Source organism: Lithobates pipiens, unplaced genomic scaffold, assembly GCF_037356315.1.
Source record: "Lithobates pipiens isolate NorthernLeopardFrog02 unplaced genomic scaffold, aLitPip1_a1.2 Scaffold_27, whole genome shotgun sequence".
Lineage (NCBI taxonomy): Eukaryota > Metazoa > Chordata > Amphibia > Anura > Ranidae > Lithobates > Lithobates pipiens.
Genome location: NW_027507788.1, coordinates 77,145,382 through 77,169,391, shown reverse-complemented (window position 1 = coordinate 77,169,391; position 24,010 = coordinate 77,145,382). Strand labels below are relative to the sequence as shown.

General features: G+C 43.9%; 1 protein-coding gene and 1 long non-coding RNA gene across 2 annotated transcripts; both read right to left on the bottom strand.

Moving 5' to 3' along the window:
- Window positions 1–2,122: 2,122 nt before the first annotated feature.
- On the bottom strand, window positions 2,123–13,301 carry LOC143933196 (uncharacterized). The gene is made up of 3 exons (XR_013263037.1): window positions 13,185–13,301; window positions 2,806–2,941; window positions 2,123–2,725 (listed from the first exon to the last, which is right to left on the bottom strand). It is a non-coding gene; the product is annotated as an uncharacterized LOC143933196 (long non-coding RNA).
- A 1,125-nt stretch (window positions 13,302–14,426) lies between these two features.
- Window positions 14,427–18,562, bottom strand: LOC143932955 (protein Tob1-like). Its single transcript, XM_077455886.1, has 3 exons — window positions 18,360–18,562; window positions 17,811–17,945; window positions 14,427–14,817 (listed from the first exon to the last, which is right to left on the bottom strand). Exons 1-3 carry the CDS (start codon window positions 18,560–18,562, stop codon window positions 14,427–14,429), a joined length of 729 nt encoding a protein of 242 aa, XP_077312012.1.
- Between the last annotated feature and the right edge of the window lie 5,448 nt (window positions 18,563–24,010).

Sequence of the window (24,010 nt, the reverse complement as noted above, 5' to 3'; positions counted from 1 at the left end):
GTTGGTCACAGTGTGGCTGCATTTGGTGGGCACAGTGTGGTTACATTTGGTGGGCACAGTGAGGTTACATTTGGTGGGCACAGTGTGGCTGCATTTTGTGGGCACAATGAGGTTACATATGTTGGTCACAGTGTGGCTGCATTTGGTGGGCACAGTGAGGTTACATTTGGTGGGCACAGCGAGGTTACATTTGGTGGGCACAGTGTGGCTGCAATGTTCTGCCATCATCCAGGTCCTGTAGAAGGACTATATTAAGGTAAGTTTTCTCCTTTAACATCACATTATATGTATTTAATGTTTGCTAATGTATTGTATTTATTTCATCATTCCCTAATTACCATGATTGGAATATGCTGTGATTGTCCCCTTTATCTTCATGCATGCTGGAAGCTTTTTTAATACTCCTTTTTTGGCCTACATGCATATTTGCCTTCACTAACTTCCCCAGCATGCTATCCTGGGCCCATATACACCTATAGCCTAGTCCCTTTAACAATGTATATTGTCAGCTCCATTGTACTGCTTTCCCCGAAACACCCCCTCAAATGTGTCCAAATGTAAAATAAGTCCTTAAATTAATTTATACCCCTCCCCCACCCCCTAAAATGTGTCCAAATATAATGTGTGTCCTTAAATTAATGTATGCCCCTCCCCCACCCCATAAAATGTGTCCAAATGTAATGTGTGTCCTTAAATTAATGTATACTCCTCCCCGACCCCCTAAAATGTGTCCAAATGTAACATGTGTCCTTAAATTAATTTATACCCCTCCCCACCCCTAAAATGCGTGCAAATGTAATGTGTGTCCTTAAATTCAGGCAGAGTGCCTAAGGCTTTTTTTTTGGGCTCCCAAAGTCACCTCTAACCCTCCCCCCCATACAATTTTATCAATGGGCCATCAGGGGGGGCGAGGAATCTGATAAGTGTGGGCCTTATAGTTTCATCTTTTTAAATACTCCTTCAAAATGTTATACTAATGTTGTGCAAGAATGTTTTTTGTAATCTGCTTGCAATGTTATGGGCAAAAATACTATTTTTTTTCTTGTTTGACTCCACAGTTTCCTTTAATGCCACAGGAATGGCAGACTGTGGCCTCCCATTTTGCTGACCGTTGGCACTTTCCCAACTGTGGAGGGGCTATAAATGGGAAGCATGTCCACATTGTGCCACCACCCCATTCGGGGTCTTACTATTATAACTATAAGGGGTTTAATAGTGTAGTGTCAATGGCGGTGGTGTCAGCACACTATGAGTTCCTCTATGTGGACGTGGAGAATAATGCCCGGATGTCGAATGGAGTAGTCTTTGCCCAGACAGAGTTTTACCAGCATCTCCAGACTGGTGGCCTGGCATTGCCACCTGATTCAGACAACATGGAAGGACTCCCCTTCTTCTTTATTGCAGATGAAGCCTTTGGTCTGGGCAAGCACCTGATGAGGCCATTCCCCCAAAGGACCCTCACCCCGGAGAGGAGGGTTTTTATCTCCCGGCTGGCCAGATCGAGAAGAGTATTTGAGAATACCTTTGGGATAATGGCCAGCCGGTTCCACCTGTTCCTGACAGCAATCCATATGGCGGACTACAAAATAACCATATCATCCTGTGCTGCTGCATCTTGCACAATTATTTAAGGAAAAATTCACAGAATTATCTAGCCTCAGAAGGGCCTGAGGCCAGACTTATTACAGAGAATTCCTTGATGGGCCTGGATACTGGCCGTTCTGGCTTGGCACCCCAAAGCACCCATGAAGTTCGGGAGAAATATGGTAATTATTTTATGGGTAGGGGGGCCTTTGCAATTCCAGACAAAGTATAAACTTTTTAGTAATTAAAAATGTTTTTCTGATAAAAATCTAGAATTTTCTTTATTTCTTGCTTTTCTTTTTGGCTGTGTCCTAGGTTTTCCTAGTGCACTGGTAGTGCTACGTGGATTTTCCTTCAGTAAATAAGCCCCATTGTCACTGTAAACACAAAAGGACTTACAAAACTGGTATTGAAAAAAGCAGCCACACATTGTTGTATTTCAAAATGTTATATATATATATATATATATATATATATATATATATATATATATATATATATATATATATATATATATATATATATATAATTTTTTTTTTTTCGAAACATAACATACACAACGCTGGTACTTCCAAAGTTCAACGTATAAAAACTGAAGGCAATATCAGACATTATAGTGTAAAAAATGTCTTGATATTGCCATAAATATGATGCCACCCCTGTAAAAGCCAAATTTTGAAGATGCACACAAATTGGGAGTCCAAATGGGTAATGTCAACATGTGCTATCTCCCATCATGGAAGTGTTTTGGGGGTGTAATCCCTTCCTCTCACCTACTAGCGTTATGAGGAAGGGGTTGCACCCACAAAACGCATACATGGAGATCCCCTGATGGCAAATAGCATATGTTGACACACTGTGTGCATCTTCAAAATTTGTCTTTGAAAATGTACAAATCTGAAAAAAATATTCTGGTCATCTAAAAAGAAAATGAAGAACATGATCAAATTTGTTTTAGGGAAAAAGATAATATTCTCCCCAAAACATCGATCATGTTCTTCATTTCCTGCTGCATGATGTCAAGGCGATTGTGCATTACGTCTATCTCCCCATTCAGCGCCATGAGTTTGATAATGAGGGTTTGGGTGCTGGTCCTAGTAAAAGGTTCCCGTCGCTTCCCCTTCCACAACCAGAACATCACCTAAAATTGATGAAAAAACATGTATTTAGAAATATGCAGCCATACATAGATTACCTGAAGCTGGGGTATCAGACACTCACCTGGTGGGGTGCCCATGTCACCCACTTCCTCCACCTCTCCTTCCACCACATCCTCGGGGGGGCTTGGGCCTACTTCGGAATCAGGCTGGCGAGGTCGGGGGTCCCTGGGATCCTGTTGATTGAGTTTTTTTCTCCCCTATGAGAATGAAACAAAAGGTATACTTATCATACAGATATTTGAGTCGAGAAATAGGAATATGAAACATTGCTTTGAAGTGGTGTACAATTGTCTTTTTGAGAAGAGATACAAGTTGAAGACATGATTAAAATTTCCTTTTTAACAAGCTGCAATATTTACCTTTTTTGGCCAAGTTTCACAGATGGAGACACCCAAAGTATCCACTGGAGCACCTGTGTGGGTTACCCTAAAAATGTTCTCTGGTGTCCCACACTTGTGCTCCTGAGTTCAGATTTGTAAACAGCTGCTGAGTGTCCCCTCCTTACATTCCAGTGAATCAAGTTTGCAATTCATTCTAGTCCCAAAGACATCTAGACAACAATGTCCTAAACTTCTTTTAATAGGACAAATTAGCATGACCAAAATGTAGGTATAACTCTGTACCAGCTAAATACATCGTATTTATTGGCAAACGAACAATGTTTCCTACGATCAATGTTTTCTACAAACAATGTTTTCTACAAACGATTACTGTGCCCACGAACATGAAAGTAGCCATTTCAAACTATATAACAGTAAAGAAAAGCACATGGAGCAGCATGCAAGTTAATTATCATAATAGGAACACACGACAAGTGCTTACTAGTTTGATGTCGGACCAGCACTTCCTTAATTGGTCTTTTGACCAGCATACCCCAAACTTCTGCTCCGGGATGTTGACAACAGTTGTCATGATGCCGTCCTTTCTTCGATTGGGATGGGTGTATGGACCATGTTTCCCATCATAATCCTCCCTCCTTAATATCCCTACCATCTCCACCATTTATTCAAAGGCCATGTTGGTGGCCTTCAATCTCCTCCTGGATCCAGATGTTTGTGGCTCCAGGATTTCCTCCTCACTAATTAGACAGTGTGTCTCCGCCATTTTTCTCCTAATACTCCTACTGCGCACTGAAGAGAGAAAGGGTGGGGAATATTCGTGAAAAAGAACGTCAGGGGTGGGTGACGCAGGCCCATCACAGTGGCCTATACTGCATCAAGATTCAGGCCTATATTGGGATAAGATAATGAGAGTTTAGATTGACATTGGTGTTTTTATCTTATCAAGCTAACACGCTTTCCGATCTGTGTGTGGGGGGAAGGACGAACGGAAGTGGCGAGCGTCCTAAAGGAAGGTAAAATTTTAACTTGGCCCATCACAGTGGCCTATACTGCTTCAAGTTGGAGGCCTATATTGGGATAAGATAATGAGAGTTTAGACTGACATTAGTGTTCTTGCCTTGTGTATTGTCTTACAGAAAACATAAATCAGTTTAAGGACCCAGAATTTCTGTCCAGTTTTATTGATAAGTACGGGGAAATGAGGAATCTGTGGGAGGTCAAACACTGTTTATATTACAATAAACAAATAAGGAAGGCAACGCTGGAGAAACTTCTGGTATTTGTCAAGACTCGGGTCCCCAAAGCAAACATGACTTTTTGTAAAATAAAATTGGGATCTTGGGGACCATGTATAAGAAGAATCACCAGGGGAGGGCTGGCAGCCCTAGGCCAGGGGGGCAAGTCCAATCAAGTGGCCCATATAACCGGTGGTGGCAAAGTGATGGATAGAGAAAACAGACTAAGGTTTTCCATGATCACAAAGGTGGGGGGGAGGGTCAGGGAGGACAATGTGGCCCCCCAGGGCCCTTGGAGGACCTGTACCACCATGGCCTCCAGGAACTAAAGTGCAAACAAGTCCTTGTATGAATCCCTCAGAGCTGAGGACCTCACCCCCCCCCCCCCAGACCAACCTGTGAGGGACTACAAGTCCAAGCATTACCGCCTGAGATTTAAGGATTTGACCCCCCCAACTAGTGAAGGACTACAAGTCCCAGCAGGAACCCCTGAGATCTAAGGATGTGTCCCCTTAGGTCCTGAGCTCTGAGGGGTTCATACTGGGACCCATAGCCCTTTACTTTTGGGATATCACATCCCAAAAAGTAAAGGACTACAAGTCCCAGCATGACCCCTGGCTGAGATTTAAGGATGTGATCTCCTCCTCTGCTACCAGCTCATTCTCCCATGACACATTTGCGCCACATTACACATATGTTCTAATTCATTCACTGCTCCCTCACCTCAGGCAGAGGGGCTTCTGTCAGTCAGTGACCGTTCCCTTCCCTCAGGCAGGCTCCGAGGCGCATGCCGCCCCACAGGAGAAGATGGAGGGAGGAGGTGGGTGGATAAAACACTAATAGGCGTGGAGGAGGCGGAAGATCCTTTCCTCCTGGGGACTGTGACATCACTGGTTGCTAGATGCCAGGCAATCCTAACAACCACTGCAGACGATAGAGGCCAGCAGTGGAACAAACGCATCTTGGCCAGCAGGGTCACTTTGTGAGTAAAGCTATGCCATACAGAGACACCGCTCCACATTTCCCTGCACAGCGAGAGAGAGGCCCTGCTCCACATTTCCCTGCACCTGATTAGAGCCATAGGCTCTAATAGGCTTCAAAATAGGGTGGACTCAGAGCGCAGAGCATTGCACTTGGAGCCCACCCAGGTGTATTAGAAAAGCAAATGAATATTTGCTTTTTTTAACACTGAATCGGCTCTCCACCAATCAGGATAGCGCAGGTCTAATACCCATCACCTGATTGGCTGGAAGGTCAGGCGCTCCTATTGGACATCTAGCAGGAGGAAGCATGGAGGACACAGGAGCCACTGCCTGACCCACTGCCCGTCCCACAGCTCACCCCTGTCATCTGCTGCCTGACCCGCCACCAAGATGCGGTAAGTGGCAGTCAGAAAGCGAGCGGGCAGGGGTTATGCTGGTTAAATGCTGCTGGGGGGGGGTCGCTGCGGCTGCATTTGATGGGCACAGTGAGGCTGCATTTGATGGGCACAGTGTGATTGCATTTGATGGGCACAGTGAGGCTGCATTTGATGGGCACAGTGAGGCTGCATTTGATGGGCACAATGTGGCTGCAATTGATGGGCACAGTGAGGCTGCATTTGATGGGCACAGTGAGGCTGCATTTGATGGGCACAATGTGGCTGCAATTGATGGGCACAATGAGGCTGCATTTGATGGGCACAGTGTGGTTGCATTTGGTGGGCAAAGTGAGGTTGCATTTGGTGGGCAAAGTGAGGTTACATTTGGTGGGCACAGTGAAGCTGCATTTGATAGGCACAGTGAGGCTGCATTTGATGGGCACAGAGAGGCTGCATTTGATGGGCACAGTGAGGCTGCAATTGACGGGCACAATGTGGCTGCAATTGATGGGCAAAATGAGGCTGCAATTGATGGGCACAATGAGGCTGCATTTGGGCACAGGGTGGATTCATTTGATGGGCACAATGTGGCTGCATTTGATGGGCACAGTGAGGTTGCATTTGGTGGGCAAAGGGAGGTTGCATTTGGTGGGCACAGTGAGGTTACATTTGTGGGCACAGTGAGGTTACATTTGTTGGCACAGTGTGGTTGCAATTGATGGGCACAGTGAGGCTGCAATTGATGGGCACAATGTGGCTGCAATTGATGGGCACAATGAGGCTGCATTTGGGCACAGTGAGGTTACATTTGGTGGGCACAGTGTGGCTGCATTTTGTGGGCACAGTGAGGTTACATATGTTGGTCACAGTGAGGTTGCATTTCATGGGCACATTGAGGTTACATTTGCTGGGCACAATGAGGTTACATTTGGTGGGCACAGTGAGGTTACAATTGGTGGGCACAGTGTGGCTGCATTTGGTTGGCACAGTGAAGTTACATTTGGTGTGCTAAATTAAGGTTGCATTTGGTGGACACGGTGAGGTTACATTTGTGGGCACAGTGTGGCTGCATTTGGTGGTGAGGTTACATTTGGTGGGCACTTTGTGGCTGCATTTGGTGGGCACAGTGAGGTTACATTTGATGGGCACAGTGTGGCTGCATTTGGTGGGCACAGTGAGGTTGCATTTGGTGGGCACAGTGAGGTTACATTTGGTGGGCACAGTGTGGCTGCATTTTGTGGGCACAGTGAGGTTACATATGTTGGTCACAGTGTGGCTGCATTTGGTGGGCACAGTGAGGTTACATTTGGTGGGCACAGTGAGGTTGCATTTGGTGTGCTAAATTAAGGTTGCATTTGGTGGACACAGTGAGGTTACATTTGTGGGCACAGTGTGGCTGCATTTGGTGGTGAGGTTACATTTGGTGGGCACTTTGTGGCTGCATTTGGTGGACACAGTGAGGTTACATTTGATGGGCACAGTGTGGCTGCATTTGGTGGGCACAGTGAGGTTGCATTTGGTGGGCACAGTGAGGTTACATTTGGTGGGCACAGTGTGGCTGCATTATGTGGGCACAGTGAGGTTACATATGTGGGTCACAGTGTGGCTGCATTTGGTGGGCACAGTGAGGGTACATTTGGTGGGCACAGTGTGGCTGCATTTGGTGGGCACAGTGAGGTTACATTTGGTGGGCACAGTGTGGCTGCATTTTGTGGGCACAGTGAGGTTACATATGTTGGTCACAGTGTGGCTGCATTTGGTGGGCACAGTGAGGTTACATTTGGTGGGCACAGTGTGGTTACATTTGGTGGGCACAGTGAGGTTACATTTGGTGGGCACAGTGTGGCTGCATTTTGTGGGCACAGTGAGGTTACATATGTTGGTCACAGTGTGGCTGCATTTGGTGGGCACAGTGAGGTTACATTTGGTGGGCACAGTGTTGCTGCATTTGGTGGTCACAGTGAGGTTACATTTGGTGGGCACAGTGAGATTACATTTGGTGGGCAGGGCCGCTGATAGGGGGGGACCACCAGCCCTCCTGTACTAGGCCCTGCCCTGTAGGGGGGCCCAGAGGCAGAGGGGGGACTCCCACATTATAGGGACTATACTAATCCTGAGCTAGGGTCCCATGTAGTGTGCGTGGGAGGAAGCAGAAAGCAAATTATTTAAACACTTTTGGGAGTAATCTGCAGCCGTATGTCCAGACTATTACATACAGTACATTACACAAGTCCCAGTCTCTTCTATATCAATACGCAGGCGGGGACTTGTGTAATGTAATTGTCTGGACACACGGCTGCAGATTACTCCCGAAAGTGTTTAAATACTTTGCTTTCTGCTTCCGGCTGTCCAACTTCGTGCCCATGTGGAAGGAGCAGAGGTTTTAGAGGAGCTCAGCTTCTGGCTGGTCCCCACGCTCCCAGATCCAGAGGATCCAAGCCCCCCACCCCAGGAGAAGCAATGCATGAGGACCCCAGATAAAAAAAGCCAGCAGGACCAGATACTTGTGAAGTCGGGGGATGTTAGGTGGAGGTAAAGACTGGGCCCGGGCTCTGAGCATAAAGTTGGACATACTGCATACTGCTCTCCCACATATCTAAAATATTGTGGGTATTCACCGTGCCCAGAGTGAAAGTCTTTTCCCTGCTGTACTTTCTATTGCGTTAATATACATGTATATGTATATTAAACCCTGCATTTCTCCATTGTACACAGTCCACGGGTTAGAGGGAGGGGTGCTCAGGTTCAGGCTTATGTGGGGGGCCCCGCCAGGTAGACTGTACGGGGCCCCATGATTTTTAACAGCGGCCCTGTTGGTGGGCACAGTGTGGCTGCATTTTGTGGGCACAGTGAAGTTACATATGTTGGTCACAGTGTGACTGCATTTGGTGGGCACAGTGTGGATACATTTGGTGGGCACAGTAAGGTTACATTTGGTGGGCAAAGTGTGGCTGCATTTTGTGGGCACAGTGAGGTTACATATGTTGGTCACAGTGTGGCTGCATTTGGTGGGCACAGTGAGGTTACATTTGGTGGGCACAGTGAGGTTGCATTTGGTGTGCTAAATTAAGGTTGCATTTGGTGGACACAGTGAGGTTACATTTGTGGGCACAGTGTGGCTGCATTTGGTGGTGAGGTTACATTTGGTGGGCACTTTGTGGCTGCATTTGGTGGGCACAGTGAGGTTACATTTGATGGGCACAGTGTGGCTGCATTTGGTGGGCACAGTGAGGTTGCATTTGGTGGGCACAGTGAGGTTACATTTGGTGGGCACAGTGTGGCTGCATTATGTGGGCACAGTGAGGTTACATATGTTGGTCACAGTGTGGCTGCATTTGGTGGGCATAGTGAGGTTACATTTGGTGGGCACAGTGTGGCTGCATTTGGTGGGCACAGTGAGGTTACATTTGGTGGGCACAGTGTGGCTGCATTTTGTGGGCACAGTGAGGTTACATATGTTGGTCACAGTGTGGCTGCATTTGGTGGGCACAGTGAGGTTACATTTGGTGGGCACAATGTGGTTACATTTGGTGGGCACAGTGAGGTTACATTTGGTGGGCACAGTGTGGCTGCTTTTTGTGGGCACAGTGAGGTTACATATGTTGGTCACAGTGTGGCTGCATTTGGTGGGCACAGTGAGGTTACATTTGGTGGGCACAGTGTGGCTGCATTTGGTGGTCACAGTGAGGTTACATTTGGTGGGCACAGTGAGATTACATTTGGTGGGCACAGTGTGGCTGCATTTTGTGGGCACAGTGAAGTTACATATGTTGGTCACAGTGTGGCTGCATTTGGTGGGCACAGTGTGGATACATTTGGTGGGCACAGTAAGGTTACATTTGGTGGGCACAGTGTGGCTGCATTTTGTGGGCACAGTGAGGTTACATATGTTGGTCACAGTGTGGCTGCATTTGGTGGGCACAGTGAGGTTACATTTGGTGGGCACAGTGAGGTTACATTTGGTGGGCACAGTGTGGCTGCATTTTGTGGGCACAGTGAGGTTACACATGTTGGTCACAGTGTGGCTGCATTTGGTGGGCACAGTGTGGTTACAGTTGGTGGGCACAGTGAGGTTACATTTGTGGGCACAGTGTGGCTGCATTTGGTGGTGAGGTTACATTTGGTGGGCACTTTGTGGCTGCATTTGGTGGGCACAGTGAGGTTACATTTGATGGGCACAGTGTGGCTGCATTTGGTGGGCACAGTGAGGTTGCATTTGGTGGGCACAGTGAGGTTACATTTGGTGGGCACAGTGTGGCTGCATTTTGTGGGCACAGTGAGGTTACATATGTTGGTCACAGTGTGGCTGCATTTGGTGGGCACAGTGAGGTTACATTTGGTGGGCACAGTGAGGTTGCATTTGGTGTGCTAAATTAAGGTTGCATTTGGTGGACACAGTGAGGTTACATTTGTGGGCACAGTGTGGCTGCATTTGGTGGTGAGGTTACATTTGGTGGGCACTTTGTGGCTGCATTTGGTGGACACAGTGAGGTTACATTTGATGGGCACAGTGTGGCTGCATTTGGTGGGCACAGTGAGGTTGCATTTGGTGGGCACAGTGAGGTTACATTTGGTGGGCACAGTGTGGCTGCATTATGTGGGCACAGTGAGGTTACATATGTGGGTCACAGTGTGGCTGCATTTGGTGGGCACAGTGAGGTTACATTTGGTGGGCACAGTGTGGCTGCATTTGGTGGGCACAGTGAGGTTACATTTGGTGGGCACAGTGTGGCTGCATTTTGTGGGCACAGTGAGGTTACATATGTTGGTCACAGTGTGGCTGCATTTGGTGGGCACAGTGAGGTTACATTTGGTGGGCACAGTGTGGTTACATTTGGTGGGCACAGTGAGGTTACATTTGGTGGGCACAGTGTGGCTGCATTTTGTGGGCACAGTGAGGTTACATATGTTGGTCACAGTGTGGCTGCATTTGGTGGGCACAGTGAGGTTACATTTGGTGGGCACAGTGTTGCTGCATTTGGTGGTCACAGTGAGGTTACATTTGGTGGGCACAGTGAGATTACATTTGGTGGGCAGGGCCGCTGATAGGGGGGGACCACCAGCCCTCCTGTACTAGGCCCTGCCCTGTAGGGGGGCCCAGAGGCAGAGGGGGGACTCCCACATTATAGGGACTATACTAATCCTGAGCTAGGGTCCCATGTAGTGTGCGTGGGAGGAAGCAGAAAGCAAATTATTTAAACACTTTTGGGAGTAATCTGCAGCCGTATGTCCAGACTATTACATACAGTACATTACACAAGTCCCAGTCTCTTCTATATCAATACGCAGGCGGGGACTTGTGTAATGTAATTGTCTGGACACACGGCTGCAGATTACTCCCGAAAGTGTTTAAATACTTTGCTTTCTGCTTCCGGCTGTCCAACTTCGTGCCCATGTGGAAGGAGCAGAGGTTTTAGAGGAGCTCAGCTTCTGGCTGGTCCCCACGCTCCCAGATCCAGAGGATCCAAGCCCCCCACCCCAGGAGAAGCAATGCATGAGGACCCCAGATAAAAAAAGCCAGCAGGACCAGATACTTGTGAAGTCGGGGGATGTTAGGTGGAGGTAAAGACTGGGCCCGGGCTCTGAGCATAAAGTTGGACATACTGCATACTGCTCTCCCACATATCTAAAATATTGTGGGTATTCACCGTGCCCAGAGTGAAAGTCTTTTCCCTGCTGTACTTTCTATTGCGTTAATATACATGTATATGTATATTAAACCCTGCATTTCTCCATTGTACACAGTCCACGGGTTAGAGGGAGGGGTGCTCAGGTTCAGGCTTATGTGGGGGGCCCCGCCAGGTAGACTGTACGGGGCCCCATGATTTTTAACAGCGGCCCTGTTGGTGGGCACAGTGTGGCTGCATTTTGTGGGCACAGTGAAGTTACATATGTTGGTCACAGTGTGACTGCATTTGGTGGGCACAGTGTGGTAAATTTGGTGGGCACAGTAAGGTTACATTTGGTGGGCAAAGTGTGGCTGCATTTTGTGGGCACAGTGAGGTTACATATGTTGGTCACAGTGTGGCTGCATTTGGTGGGCACAGTGAGGTTACATTTGGTGGGCACAGTGAGGTTGCATTTGGTGTGCTAAATTAAGGTTGCATTTGGTGGACACAGTGAGGTTACATTTGTGGGCACAGTGTGGCTGCATTTGGTGGTGAGGTTACATTTGGTGGGCACTTTGTGGCTGCATTTGGTGGGCACAGTGAGGTTACATTTGATGGGCACAGTGTGGCTGCATTTGGTGGGCACAGTGAGGTTGCATTTGGTGGGCACAGTGAGGTTACATTTGGTGGGCACAGTGTGGCTGCATTATGTGGGCACAGTGAGGTTACATATGTTGGTCACAGTGTGGCTGCATTTGGTGGGCATAGTGAGGTTACATTTGGTGGGCACAGTGTGGCTGCATTTGGTGGGCACAGTGAGGTTACATTTGGTGGGCACAGTGTGGCTGCATTTTGTGGGCACAGTGAGGTTACATATGTTGGTCACAGTGTGGCTGCATTTGGTGGGCACAGTGAGGTTACATTTGGTGGGCACAATGTGGTTACATTTGGTGGGCACAGTGAGGTTACATTTGGTGGGCACAGTGTGGCTGCTTTTTGTGGGCACAGTGAGGTTACATATGTTGGTCACAGTGTGGCTGCATTTGGTGGGCACAGTGAGGTTACATTTGGTGGGCACAGTGTGGCTGCATTTGGTGGTCACAGTGAGGTTACATTTGGTGGGCACAGTGAGATTACATTTGGTGGGCACAGTGTGGCTGCATTTTGTGGGCACAGTGAAGTTACATATGTTGGTCACAGTGTGGCTGCATTTGGTGGGCACAGTGTGGATACATTTGGTGGGCACAGTAAGGTTACATTTGGTGGGCACAGTGTGGCTGCATTTTGTGGGCACAGTGAGGTTACATATGTTGGTCACAGTGTGGCTGCATTTGGTGGGCACAGTGAGGTTACATTTGGTGGGCACAGTGAGGTTACATTTGGTGGGCACAGTGTGGCTGCATTTTGTGGGCACAGTGAGGTTACACATGTTGGTCACAGTGTGGCTGCATTTGGTGGGCACAGTGTGGTTACAGTTGGTGGGCACAGTGAGGTTACATTTGGTGGGCACAGTGTGGCTGCATTTTGTGGGCACAGTGAGGTTACATATGTTGGTCACAGTGTGGCTGCATTTGGTGGGCACAGTGAGGTTACAATTGGTGGGCACAGTGTAGCTGCATTTGGTGGGCACAGTGAGGTTACAATTGGTGGGCACAGTGAGGTTACAATTGGTGGGCACAGTGTGGCTGCATTTGGTGGGCACAGAGAGGTTACATTTGGTGGGCACAGTGTAGCTGCATGTGACTGGGGGGGGGAACATGCAGGAAGACAGTGAGATCAGCAACACTGCAGCACACCAGTGTGAGCCCACATCATAGGACCAGGTACTGCACATGCTGCTGAAAGAAACTTCCTTATCTGCAGAGAGGGGGAGAGACTGGCCACAGCTCACTTACTTGGAAGGAAGTACCCAGCACCAGGCTCAGTCATCACAGCTTCCACAGCGTCCCATAGAAAGCACTGTCTGCTCTGTTTAAATGTTCCCATCCACACATCCTATTCAGACGCAGCACACAGGCTGCTCAGAGTGTGGGCGGGCACAGAGAGAAAGGGGGCTGGAGGTGGCGGAGCGATCCATTCGGCTGTGCTCACAATGAACACAGACTGTCAGCTCAGAAGCCAGGGACAGCACTGTGACAGGACAGATGTCCGCTCACAGCACAAACGTTCCTGCACTTCTGGGCTGTTATCCAGCCCTGTCAGCCTCCCTCCGGGCCGAGCAGTAACATGTGGCCAACTGTGGAACTGCACATCATGTGCACTTCCCAGCTCAGCTGGCAGCACATCAGCCTTTTTATAGGGAATCAGAGCAGCCCAGGGGGCAAATGCATCCCTGCCCCCCAGCCCAGCCCACCCCTGATGTGGGCTTTTATGATTATATTTATGCTGCTGTTCAGCTTAAAGTTGTTCATCAAATTTCCAATGTCTATGTTATACAATAACCACAACTAATTCTAACTATTAATGAAGTTTTTATTAAAAAAAAGATATATATATATATATATATATATATATATATATATATATATATATATATATATATATATATATATATATATATATATATATATATATTTCCTATTTCTCTACAGATGCAAAAAAATAAATAAAATATGTCTAACAGTATGTACAGGGACTTCTTATAGCACCTACAACCAATAGGCTTGCTGTGGGTGTATACTGTACTGACGTGTCAATAAAACTGTGTTTTCTTCCAGGCAGGAATCCAGAGAGGAGATGGCACTCTGTAGATAGCTGAGGAGTCCTGAAAAAAAAGGAAATGGAATATCGTTTGAGGAGACCCAAGATTAAACACTGCCGATTGCTTTTATGACAAACTATTAAAATAACAATGAGTTCAGCTACCATTTACATGGCCGTTTAACATGATAGCCAATGAAAAATAGTTTGAAGGGGATATATGGTGTTTTAGAACATAACCTTTTTTTCTTTTCAATATGGTCAATAGAACTAAAAGTCCTATAGGTAGAGAACATGTAGTAGACTGTACCACCTAGTGTGTACACAACCAAGAATAGTGAATAATGCAATCCTGGAAGCATGTTAATGGTTAACAGCATCTTACTAGTTAGTGGCAGGTAACATTTTAAACAAACTCTTGGTGATTTTATCTTTTTTCAAACACCTATGTAATGTGCAATATCAATGATCATATTCCGTACCCGAGTTACAGGCTCCACAGTTGGACTGCACCAGATGTTTTTTTCTGCAGGCTCCACAGGTGGACTCCACCAGATGTTTAATTCTGTTGGACTACGTGAGGTTGGTGGTGTATTTGTATCTTCAAAGTTAACGTCAATCCCACTGTCACTGTCTTCACCTGCAACACTGGGGGATGATGGAAGCGAACAACTTGTGATGGAGCTGTCATCTTCTGGGGTGGGAGTGGAGCATTTGTTAGCTGTGGAGATATTTTCCTGTCCTTTCATGATATTAGTATCTGCTGGAACACGGACAGCCCTGGAGTCAAAAGTGGCCACTGTATATGGGTAATTTTCTTCTCCCAACCTATTAAAAAATATGAGGATGTTAACTCAAGCCTATACAATTTATTTACAAAAAAAATCTGAGAGCATTAAAGCAGCAGTAAGCATTACTGTTACTTAACATTGATTAATCCCGATCCTCTATTACCTCTCTTGCAGCACCAGAGGATATTCTTACAAGTAAAAAACATTCCCCTAAGAGGTTCAATAAATTCTGTAACCTTACAGCAGGGGTGTCCAAACTTTTTTCAAAGAGGGCCAGATTCGATGAAGTGAACATGTGTGAGGGCCGACCATTTTGCCTGACATTCTTTGAACCATTAAAATTCGGTCATTCGAGCACTCATACCTGGCCCAACAAAAATTCTTGTGCCTTTGTCGCGCTCGTTTGCCCGACACACAGACGCATGCTCTGTTCTTTAGGGGTACCGTTAAGTCTTAATGGTACCCCACACATTGGAAACATGGGGTGCTTTTGGTGCAGCGCAATTAAAAAAAAAAAAAAGCTCTGGGACTTCTTTCCCTGCATTTTTGTGGGTATGGAAGCCCATTGAAATGCATGGGCTGCCCTACACACAGCATGCAGCCATGCAGATGTGAGCCAAGGGCTTATTGGAGGGGCAGTAAAACTACATGGTTGAGCTGTTTTTACCACCCCCAACTTCTCCCCCTTTAGCTGCAGAGGGAGCAGCTGGGGGTGTACACATGCTGTGGCTGCAGCTGGAGGTATGCTCAGGGTGAATGGGCCTGCACTGCAACTACCCCGCAAATGTGTGGACTGCACAGTTGCGGTATAGTGATGCTACATTTACGGGCTTAAAACAGGTGGTGAGGAGGCAACATAATGCCTCTTTACCACCTTTCAAATGCCTCTAAAAAGCGATCTGTATATGGATTGCTTTTCAGAGGAGCAGCAATCCTGGCTGCTATCACACACACAAGCACCACAAAAGCAGTTCTGATGGTACAAGAATGGGGGGGGGGTCTGGATTAAAAGTAACACACATGCATACACATACACACAGACATACACACATACAGACACATGCATATACTTACATACATACAGACACATGCACACACACACATACAGACACATGCACACACGTACATACATACATACATACATACATACATACATACAGGCACATACATACATACAGACATACACGCACATACATACAGACATACATACACACACACACACACACACACATACATGCACACAGATACATACAGACACACATACATGCACACACATACAGACAGACATACACGCACATACATACAGACACACATGCACATACGCATACATACAGACATACATGGAAACACACACACATGCAATCATACATGCACAGACACACACACGCACACACACACACACACACACACACAGACACACATGCACATACAGACACACATACACAGACAGACATGCACACACACACACATATAGACACACATGCACACACATACATACAGACATGCACACACATGCACAGACACACATACATACAGACACACATACATACAGATACACATGCACACACACACATACATACATACATACAGACACACATGCACACACACGCATACAAACAGACATGCACACACACACATACAGACAGACATGCACACACACACATACAGACAGACATGCACACACACATACAGACACACATGCACATACATACAGACACACATGCACATACATACAGACACACATGCACATACATACAGACACACATGCACACATATACATACAGACACACATGCACACATACAGACACACATGCACACACATACATACATACAGACACACATGCACACACATACATACATACAGACACACATGCACACACATACATACATACAGACACACATGCACACACACACACATACACATAAATGAAGCCTTTTTAAAACGAATCTAGCTTGTAGTACAGTACCTTTCCATTCCATTTCCTCATTCAGCCGGGTACTGCACTGTAGGGGGAAGCAGAGAGCACAGCACACTCCTCTGCACTTTACTTTCACTTTTGAAGCCGACGGAGCTTCACACAGTGGCGGGGATCGGCTCATTTGACAGCCCTGATCCCGCAGCACACCAGGCGGGCCGTTCAAAACCGGACTGCGGGCCGCGATTGGCCCGCGGGCCGGACTTTGGACATGCCTGCCTTACAGTTTTGGTTCCCTTGTTCTTTAAAGTTTATTATAAATTTGAGTATACTTTCATATTTACTTTACATATAGGAAGTATCACTTAGTACTTCTCTTTCTGCATTTCTATATTGTTTCCTAAATTACTGAGAAAATATGTACTGAGACCTGGAGACCTGGAGAATAACAACTCACATATTTTAATCTAATGTTGTTTTGTCCATGTTTCTGTTAGCCCTAAACTCCTGGCGAGGATGTACAGCTTAGTTTGTCATCAATAATGGTATCATGGTATGCTGATACCAATTACAGTGACTAGTTAATGTGAAGGTTAGGTTCTCTCTAGGATGCGACCTCTGTATATACTGAGGCCGCGTACACACGCGGGGACTGTTTGCCCAACTTTGTCCGCTGAACAGTGTTTCGGCGGACAGTCCGCCCGTGTGTGGGCTTTCAGCGGACAGTTTCAGCGAACAGTCCGCTGAACAAGGTTTTTCGGAAATTCCGAAAAACTGTCCGCTGAAACTTTGTTTCAGCGAACAGTCCCCTCGTGTGTAGGCTTGTTCGTCAAACTAAGTTCCGCGCATGCTCAGAAAGGATTTACACGCCGAAAGTTATAATGCAGTGTATAGGACGTCGTATTTTTCGTCCCGTCGTACGTGCCGTTCACGTCATCGCGCACGGTTTCAGCAAACTGTTCATTCGTCGTGTGTGGCCATGTCCGTCCATGCTAATTTTGAGCGGACTGTTTGCCGAAACTGTTTGACGGACAAAGTTGGGCGAACAGTCCCCGCGTGTGTACGCGGCCTGAGAGTTGCTATAAGACGGTCATAGAAAATTTTGGCTACTCACCGACAGGAGACTTCATATGGGTCAATCCACAGGGTCATCACTTTGGGCAAAGCCAAGTCTGTAGATTTGAGGCCACATTGAGCACAGGCCTCTATGATGCTCTGATCACTGTCATTCCTGTTGACCCTGATGCATCTAAAAAAGAAAACAGTCAGAATTAGATATCATACCATAAGTGTGTGTGTTGGGGGGGGGGGGGGGGTCTGTCATTTCTTCACCTTCTGGCCTAAAAAGGTCTATCAATCAATTGCTAGACATTTTCTATATATATATATATATATATATATATATATATATATATATATATATATATATAATTCCACAGGCTTAACTGGAACATCAAAGGTTGGCGAGAACACACAAAACTCCCCAAACTCCCCAAAAGGAGTCAAGAGCTATGGCATGGGGATCTCCCTGTGGGAATATACAGTGTAAGGCATATAAGTAATCACAAGTCTGACTCAACCACCCATGAAAGTTGCAGCATTGGCCAAGGGCTTCAAATAATAAAAGGATACTATATGAGGCTGTAGAGTCATAAATATTTACCTGAATGCCTGGCCCTTTATAGGCTTTTCCGGGTACCAATGCCCAATGTATTTATGGCACAAAATCTCAGCCAACTTTTCTCCAAACACCTCAATGATCATAGGGTTCAGCTTGTGAAATCTGTTTGCAAGAGTCTTAATGTATTCCACTCCAGCAACTAGCTCTTCCCTCATTTCCAGTGGGATACCAGCAAATGCAATCATTGTGTCTGGAAAGACAAAGGCACAAATGTTACACTTTACATTCAGTAGAGACGCTTTCTTTTTACTCTTACATAAGGGTGTTGGCCCCGTTCTTATGCTGTAATAGCACTTAAGGCAAGTTAAAATGTTATGCAATGATAATGGGTTGGGAAGCCCCTTTAGCATGCCTTAACGATGGCAATCAAAAAGGCTCTAACTCTATTCTATCCAAAACAAAGAATGTCTTTAGGTGCTATTTGGTACACTTGGGGATTTATTTACTAAGGGCAAAAAGTTTGTTTGTTTTGAAATTCTCCCTTGGCTTTGTTAGTAAGGTGAAGATCTGCTGACTGCCATTATCCAATCATGTGCAGACAAAAATCCTTTTTGTTTTCCTTGCACATGATTGAGGATTCTTTACAAACGTAATTTTTCATCATATTAACTAAACTAAGGAAAAAATATCTTGCAATGTGACTAGCCTAGTTGCCTTCAGCAAAGCAACTGACTGATAACCATCACTGGTGAAAATAAAATCACTAGAAAAAATAAATATTTTTTACAACAAACATATGCCAAGAAAGTTCAGGACCAGATGTATGTGCTATCCATGAATAATGATAGACAAAATTTTAACACCCTAACACTGTATTTAATATAATAGGTCCTATATGTTAAATACATAATGCATTATAAAGGAATGTAATACCTGATATGTAACATACAGTAGTATAACATATATAAAGATATCAATATTTATCCTGCCCATACCTCAGCGTTTCTGGTGTATATAAAGTTGATGTGATGCTCGGTCCCCTGCTCCTGGAGATACTGACCAGTCTGTATTCACAGATGTTGTCCAATATTTGGAGGGGAAGGGAGGATTATATTGTACATGCAACACAAGAGGGAGGAGTCAGGTGATTGTTCTTATTGCAACTATCTGAATGATATACTGAGAAAGTGATTGACTTATTTACATAACAGAGATCCACTGTCCAAACAATGACCACACCTTGCACTGTCTTTCTGAGGACAGTTCTCTACTAAAGTGCTGAAACTTATTATAATCCTAATTATCGTACACAATGAACTATTTCCTTTTACTGTACTTGGTTTTATTTTATCAATATATCTGAGAGATAGATAGATAGATAGATAGATAGATAGATAGATAGATAGATAGATAGATAGATAGAATGTTTTGAAGGACTTTGTTACTGTGGATGTATATTAATTACATAGTTATATATCTATGGTATATGTATAAATAGGATTATATTTTATATAATACAATGATTGCACACTACAATCAACTATTCCTTATGTGCCTGATTTTATCTACAATGAATATGGGATATAGGTGAACAAATAGATAGAGATGGAGATAGATAGATAGATAGATAGATAACATGTTCATTGGATGGGTTATAGTTATATATCTCTCAATATAGGTATAAGTATACTATATATATATATATATATATATATATATATATATATATATATATACACACAGTCAATTTAGCCATAGATATATATTTATATAATAAATATGCATTTGTCTAAGTAACTATAATTTCCTGTCCAATAAACATCTATCTATCTGTCTAGCTGTCTTCCTAATTTATATCTCAGATATATTTTGTACATAAAATCAGGCACAGTAAAATCATATAGTTAATTGTTGAGTACAATCTGTGTATTATACTGTATAAAATCCTATTTATACATATATCGATGAGCTATATATAATTATTATTAAATTATTCTAAGTACCTATAACCTATCTAATAAACATTCTATCTATTTATCTATCGGAAGCAATCTGCCTGTACAATACGTAAACAACGTATTTATTAAACAATGTAATCTTAACATATGCATATAAACAATTTTTTTTAAAAGCAGTCTAATGTCTGGCTATGTTACAGTTCCCCTATTCTAATGGAATTATAAATGTATTTTGTATTAGGAGGAACTCCACTTCCACCCCCCCCCCCCCTTTTTCATTGTTAATATCCTTCACAATCCCTATGCAGTATTAACAATCTGAATAATCACATCTGTGGTATTGTATTGGCACTTGGCATCACATGGCTGACCCTGCACAGGTAGACGGGTGGGGATCTCACCTCTTCACACCGCCCCCCAACTGGCTGCCCTATAGAGGAGAATGTGCAGTAACCTCAATGGCTTGTTGCCTCTCCCAATCCTTCCATTAACATTTAACTAGGTCTACCGACTCTTAGCACATCTGATCAACCTATGAATAGACATAAACAAAACGGAGAAAACACCCATCTCAGCCTATTTCACCTGCAAAGGACAGACAACAACAAAGGTTAACAGTTCAACACAATTATGGTTATATAACTATTTATATCTTCTGTCTAGCTAGATTAGCAAAACTAAACTCTTTACAGCTACTAAAAATATTTATTACAATGACCTGTTTATAAAGCAGCCAAAAAGTCATAGTATCTTTAACAATTGGTAGCCTACAATAATTTAAAATGTTAGTATAATATATTATAAATCATATCATTTATACTATATTATAATGTAAACTATAATATAAAAACATTATTTTAAATGTCTGAAATTACCAGTAGCAGTCCCTGATTTTTAAAACGTATCTTCTCCACTAAAATAATTCTACCTACATCTAATTCCAACTAATACTAAATCAATTAAATTGTTAGCCTAACACTTATTTATAAAATTCGGTTGTATTTCCAAAAAAACATTTTACACAGTGAGCTTAGAAACAATGGGTTTGCAAAATTTAATTTATAAAATTATTTTATAATGTTTATAACATAAAAAAGAATACTAATATATTATATATATATATATATATATATATATATATATACACATACACACACACACATATATACATACTGTATATGTATATATATATATATATATATATACATATGTATATATATATATATATATATAGTGGCTGTTGGAGAAGGAATTTACTTGACAGTCTCTCCTATCTTTTAGAGATTCTATTGGCAAGATCTCAGCAGAGTTCCCAGATCTGCACACCTGCTCTGCCCATTATGAACGGTCTCCGCCAACCCTGTGCTGAGTTTTTGGGTCCTCATACCCACTTTGCCTGTTATGAAATGTTCCCACCATCTCTGTATTGCCAAGTCTTCACACCTGCTGTGCCCATTATGAAGGATTCCCACCATCCCTCCATTGTATTCCTGGGTCTGCACACCCACTATGCCAATTATGGGGGATTTCCATTGTCTCTGAATTCCCAGGTCCTCACACCTGCTGTACCCATTATGAAGGATTACCATCATCCTTCTGCTGAGTACCCAGGTCTGTACACCTGATGTTCACACTACCATCCATGCACTGATTTCCCAGGTCTGCTGTGCCCAATAAAAAAGAATCCCACCATCCCTGTGTTCGCAGTTCTGCAAACCTACTATGCCCATTATGAGGGGCGCCCACCGTGTCTGCTGGATTTTTTTTTAATAATACATGGAATTTAACAGGAGGGGATGGAACACACAAAAGTGGTTGGGAACAGCTATAACTCCCATGTAGACAGAGTCAGTAATTATGGCTGGAATAAATCACTGTTGGGGTAATATCACTGTTGGGGTCAAGACTTGTAAAAAGCCAGAGGCTGACTCAGCCTAATAGGCTCCACCCAGAACTAAAATATAATTCCTGGGTGAACTGACCCTTTAAACAGTTCATGTAATGTGCTACAGTGATCAAGCTATCAATGCAATCCAACTGAAGTTTATTTTTAACTGTACCTATAAACAAAACATTTGTCTATGTCTCCTTGGAGAATGTTCCCCTCTGATTCCAGATATGCAGATACAATAACATTTTGGAAATTAAAATATAACAGAGAGGTCTAACCACTCCATTCAAAGTTAAAAACATTTTATTTTGGCTTAGATACAGTATGTTAAAGAGAACTGCATTCTCAATATTAAACGCTAGCACTAAACCAAATTATGTGGAAGCAAACATTGAACAGTTTGGTTTATAATGTTTTGTTTATCAGTGATATTTGCAGTGTAGATATTATACAGTTTGCACTTGTGTATTACGGTACTTATTTTTGTCTTGTGATTTCCCCTATGTTCCTGTACAAATAAAGAATATATCTCATGTCCTTCCATTCCTCTTCTCTTATTTATACTTTGGAGATATATACTTTGGATGAATATCCGAACACAGAGCAGGCCATCCCGGCTACACAGGGCAGCTCCCTCTGGACAGATCTCAGGCTGATCTTGCTCCCTCTATACTGTTTGCCTTCTTCCTATTCCCCCCATCACACCTGCTTGTGAGTGCCTTTCTGTTTATATTGTTTTTTATCTTTTAATAAATTGTGCTACACGGTGCCTGCTTGGCACTTTTTTTGTCCCTTCTTTCTTGCATTAAGGATTGTGGATTCCCAGCCCACTTCTAAAGGCAGCCTTGCAAGCATATATGGTGTTAGCCAGTCTTTTTATTATTGAAATGTATTCCTACACCTCCGGGAATAAGACTTTTTTTTTTGTCTGTTTATTTTAATCAGTTGCTTCAGTATAGATTATGACCATGGGATTTGCACAGGGATAGCGCTGTACTGTATTGTGTTTTGTGTTTCTACTGCTACTGCTAACCTTATGTTGAATCCCTGTAATGCCACGTACACACGGTCGGACTTTCCGGCAGAAAAGGTCAGACGGAATCATTTAATCGGATGATCCAATCATGTGGGGGCTTCATCTGACTTTTTCTTTCGAAAATTCTGATGGACCTAGAAATAGAAAAGGTTTTAAATCTTTCTGACGAATCAATTCCTATCGGGAAAACCGTTCGTCTGTATGCTGTTCCGACAGACCAAAAACGACGCATGCTCTGAAACAAGTATGAGACGGAAGCTTTCGGTGTGGTAAAACTACCGTTCGTATTGGAGCTAGCACATTCCTCACGCTGCTAATTCTGTGATCTTTTTTTTTTTACAAAAATGTCATAAATACGGTACAGTAGTCAATAACATTGGGTGGACATAATAGGGGCACCATATTGTAGGTTACAAAGGGTTAAGTGATAGGATACACCATGAAGCTGTATACAATGGTGATGGCATAACTGAAAAAGAAGGATAGAACGAACTAAGACATTGGAAACCAGACGTATGGGTGTTCTTGGTCTGATACGGTATAATACAGTAAACAGGATATCAAATCTCCCTAAGGTCAATTCTGTGATCTTTTAATGCAGCACATTCTTTTCTTCTTTAGAATGCTGGAAGCATGAAGTTGTTTTGCTGCTCATATTCACACAGAGTTCTCACAAACTTCTTTCTTTTTCTTTTTTTTAACTAGTTTTCTCTTTATTAAATTTTTTATAAACACAAAGTAACAATAGCTTTCATATTTCACAAAAACCTTCATCTCGTACAACGGTAACACAGAGGCAAAGCTGTAC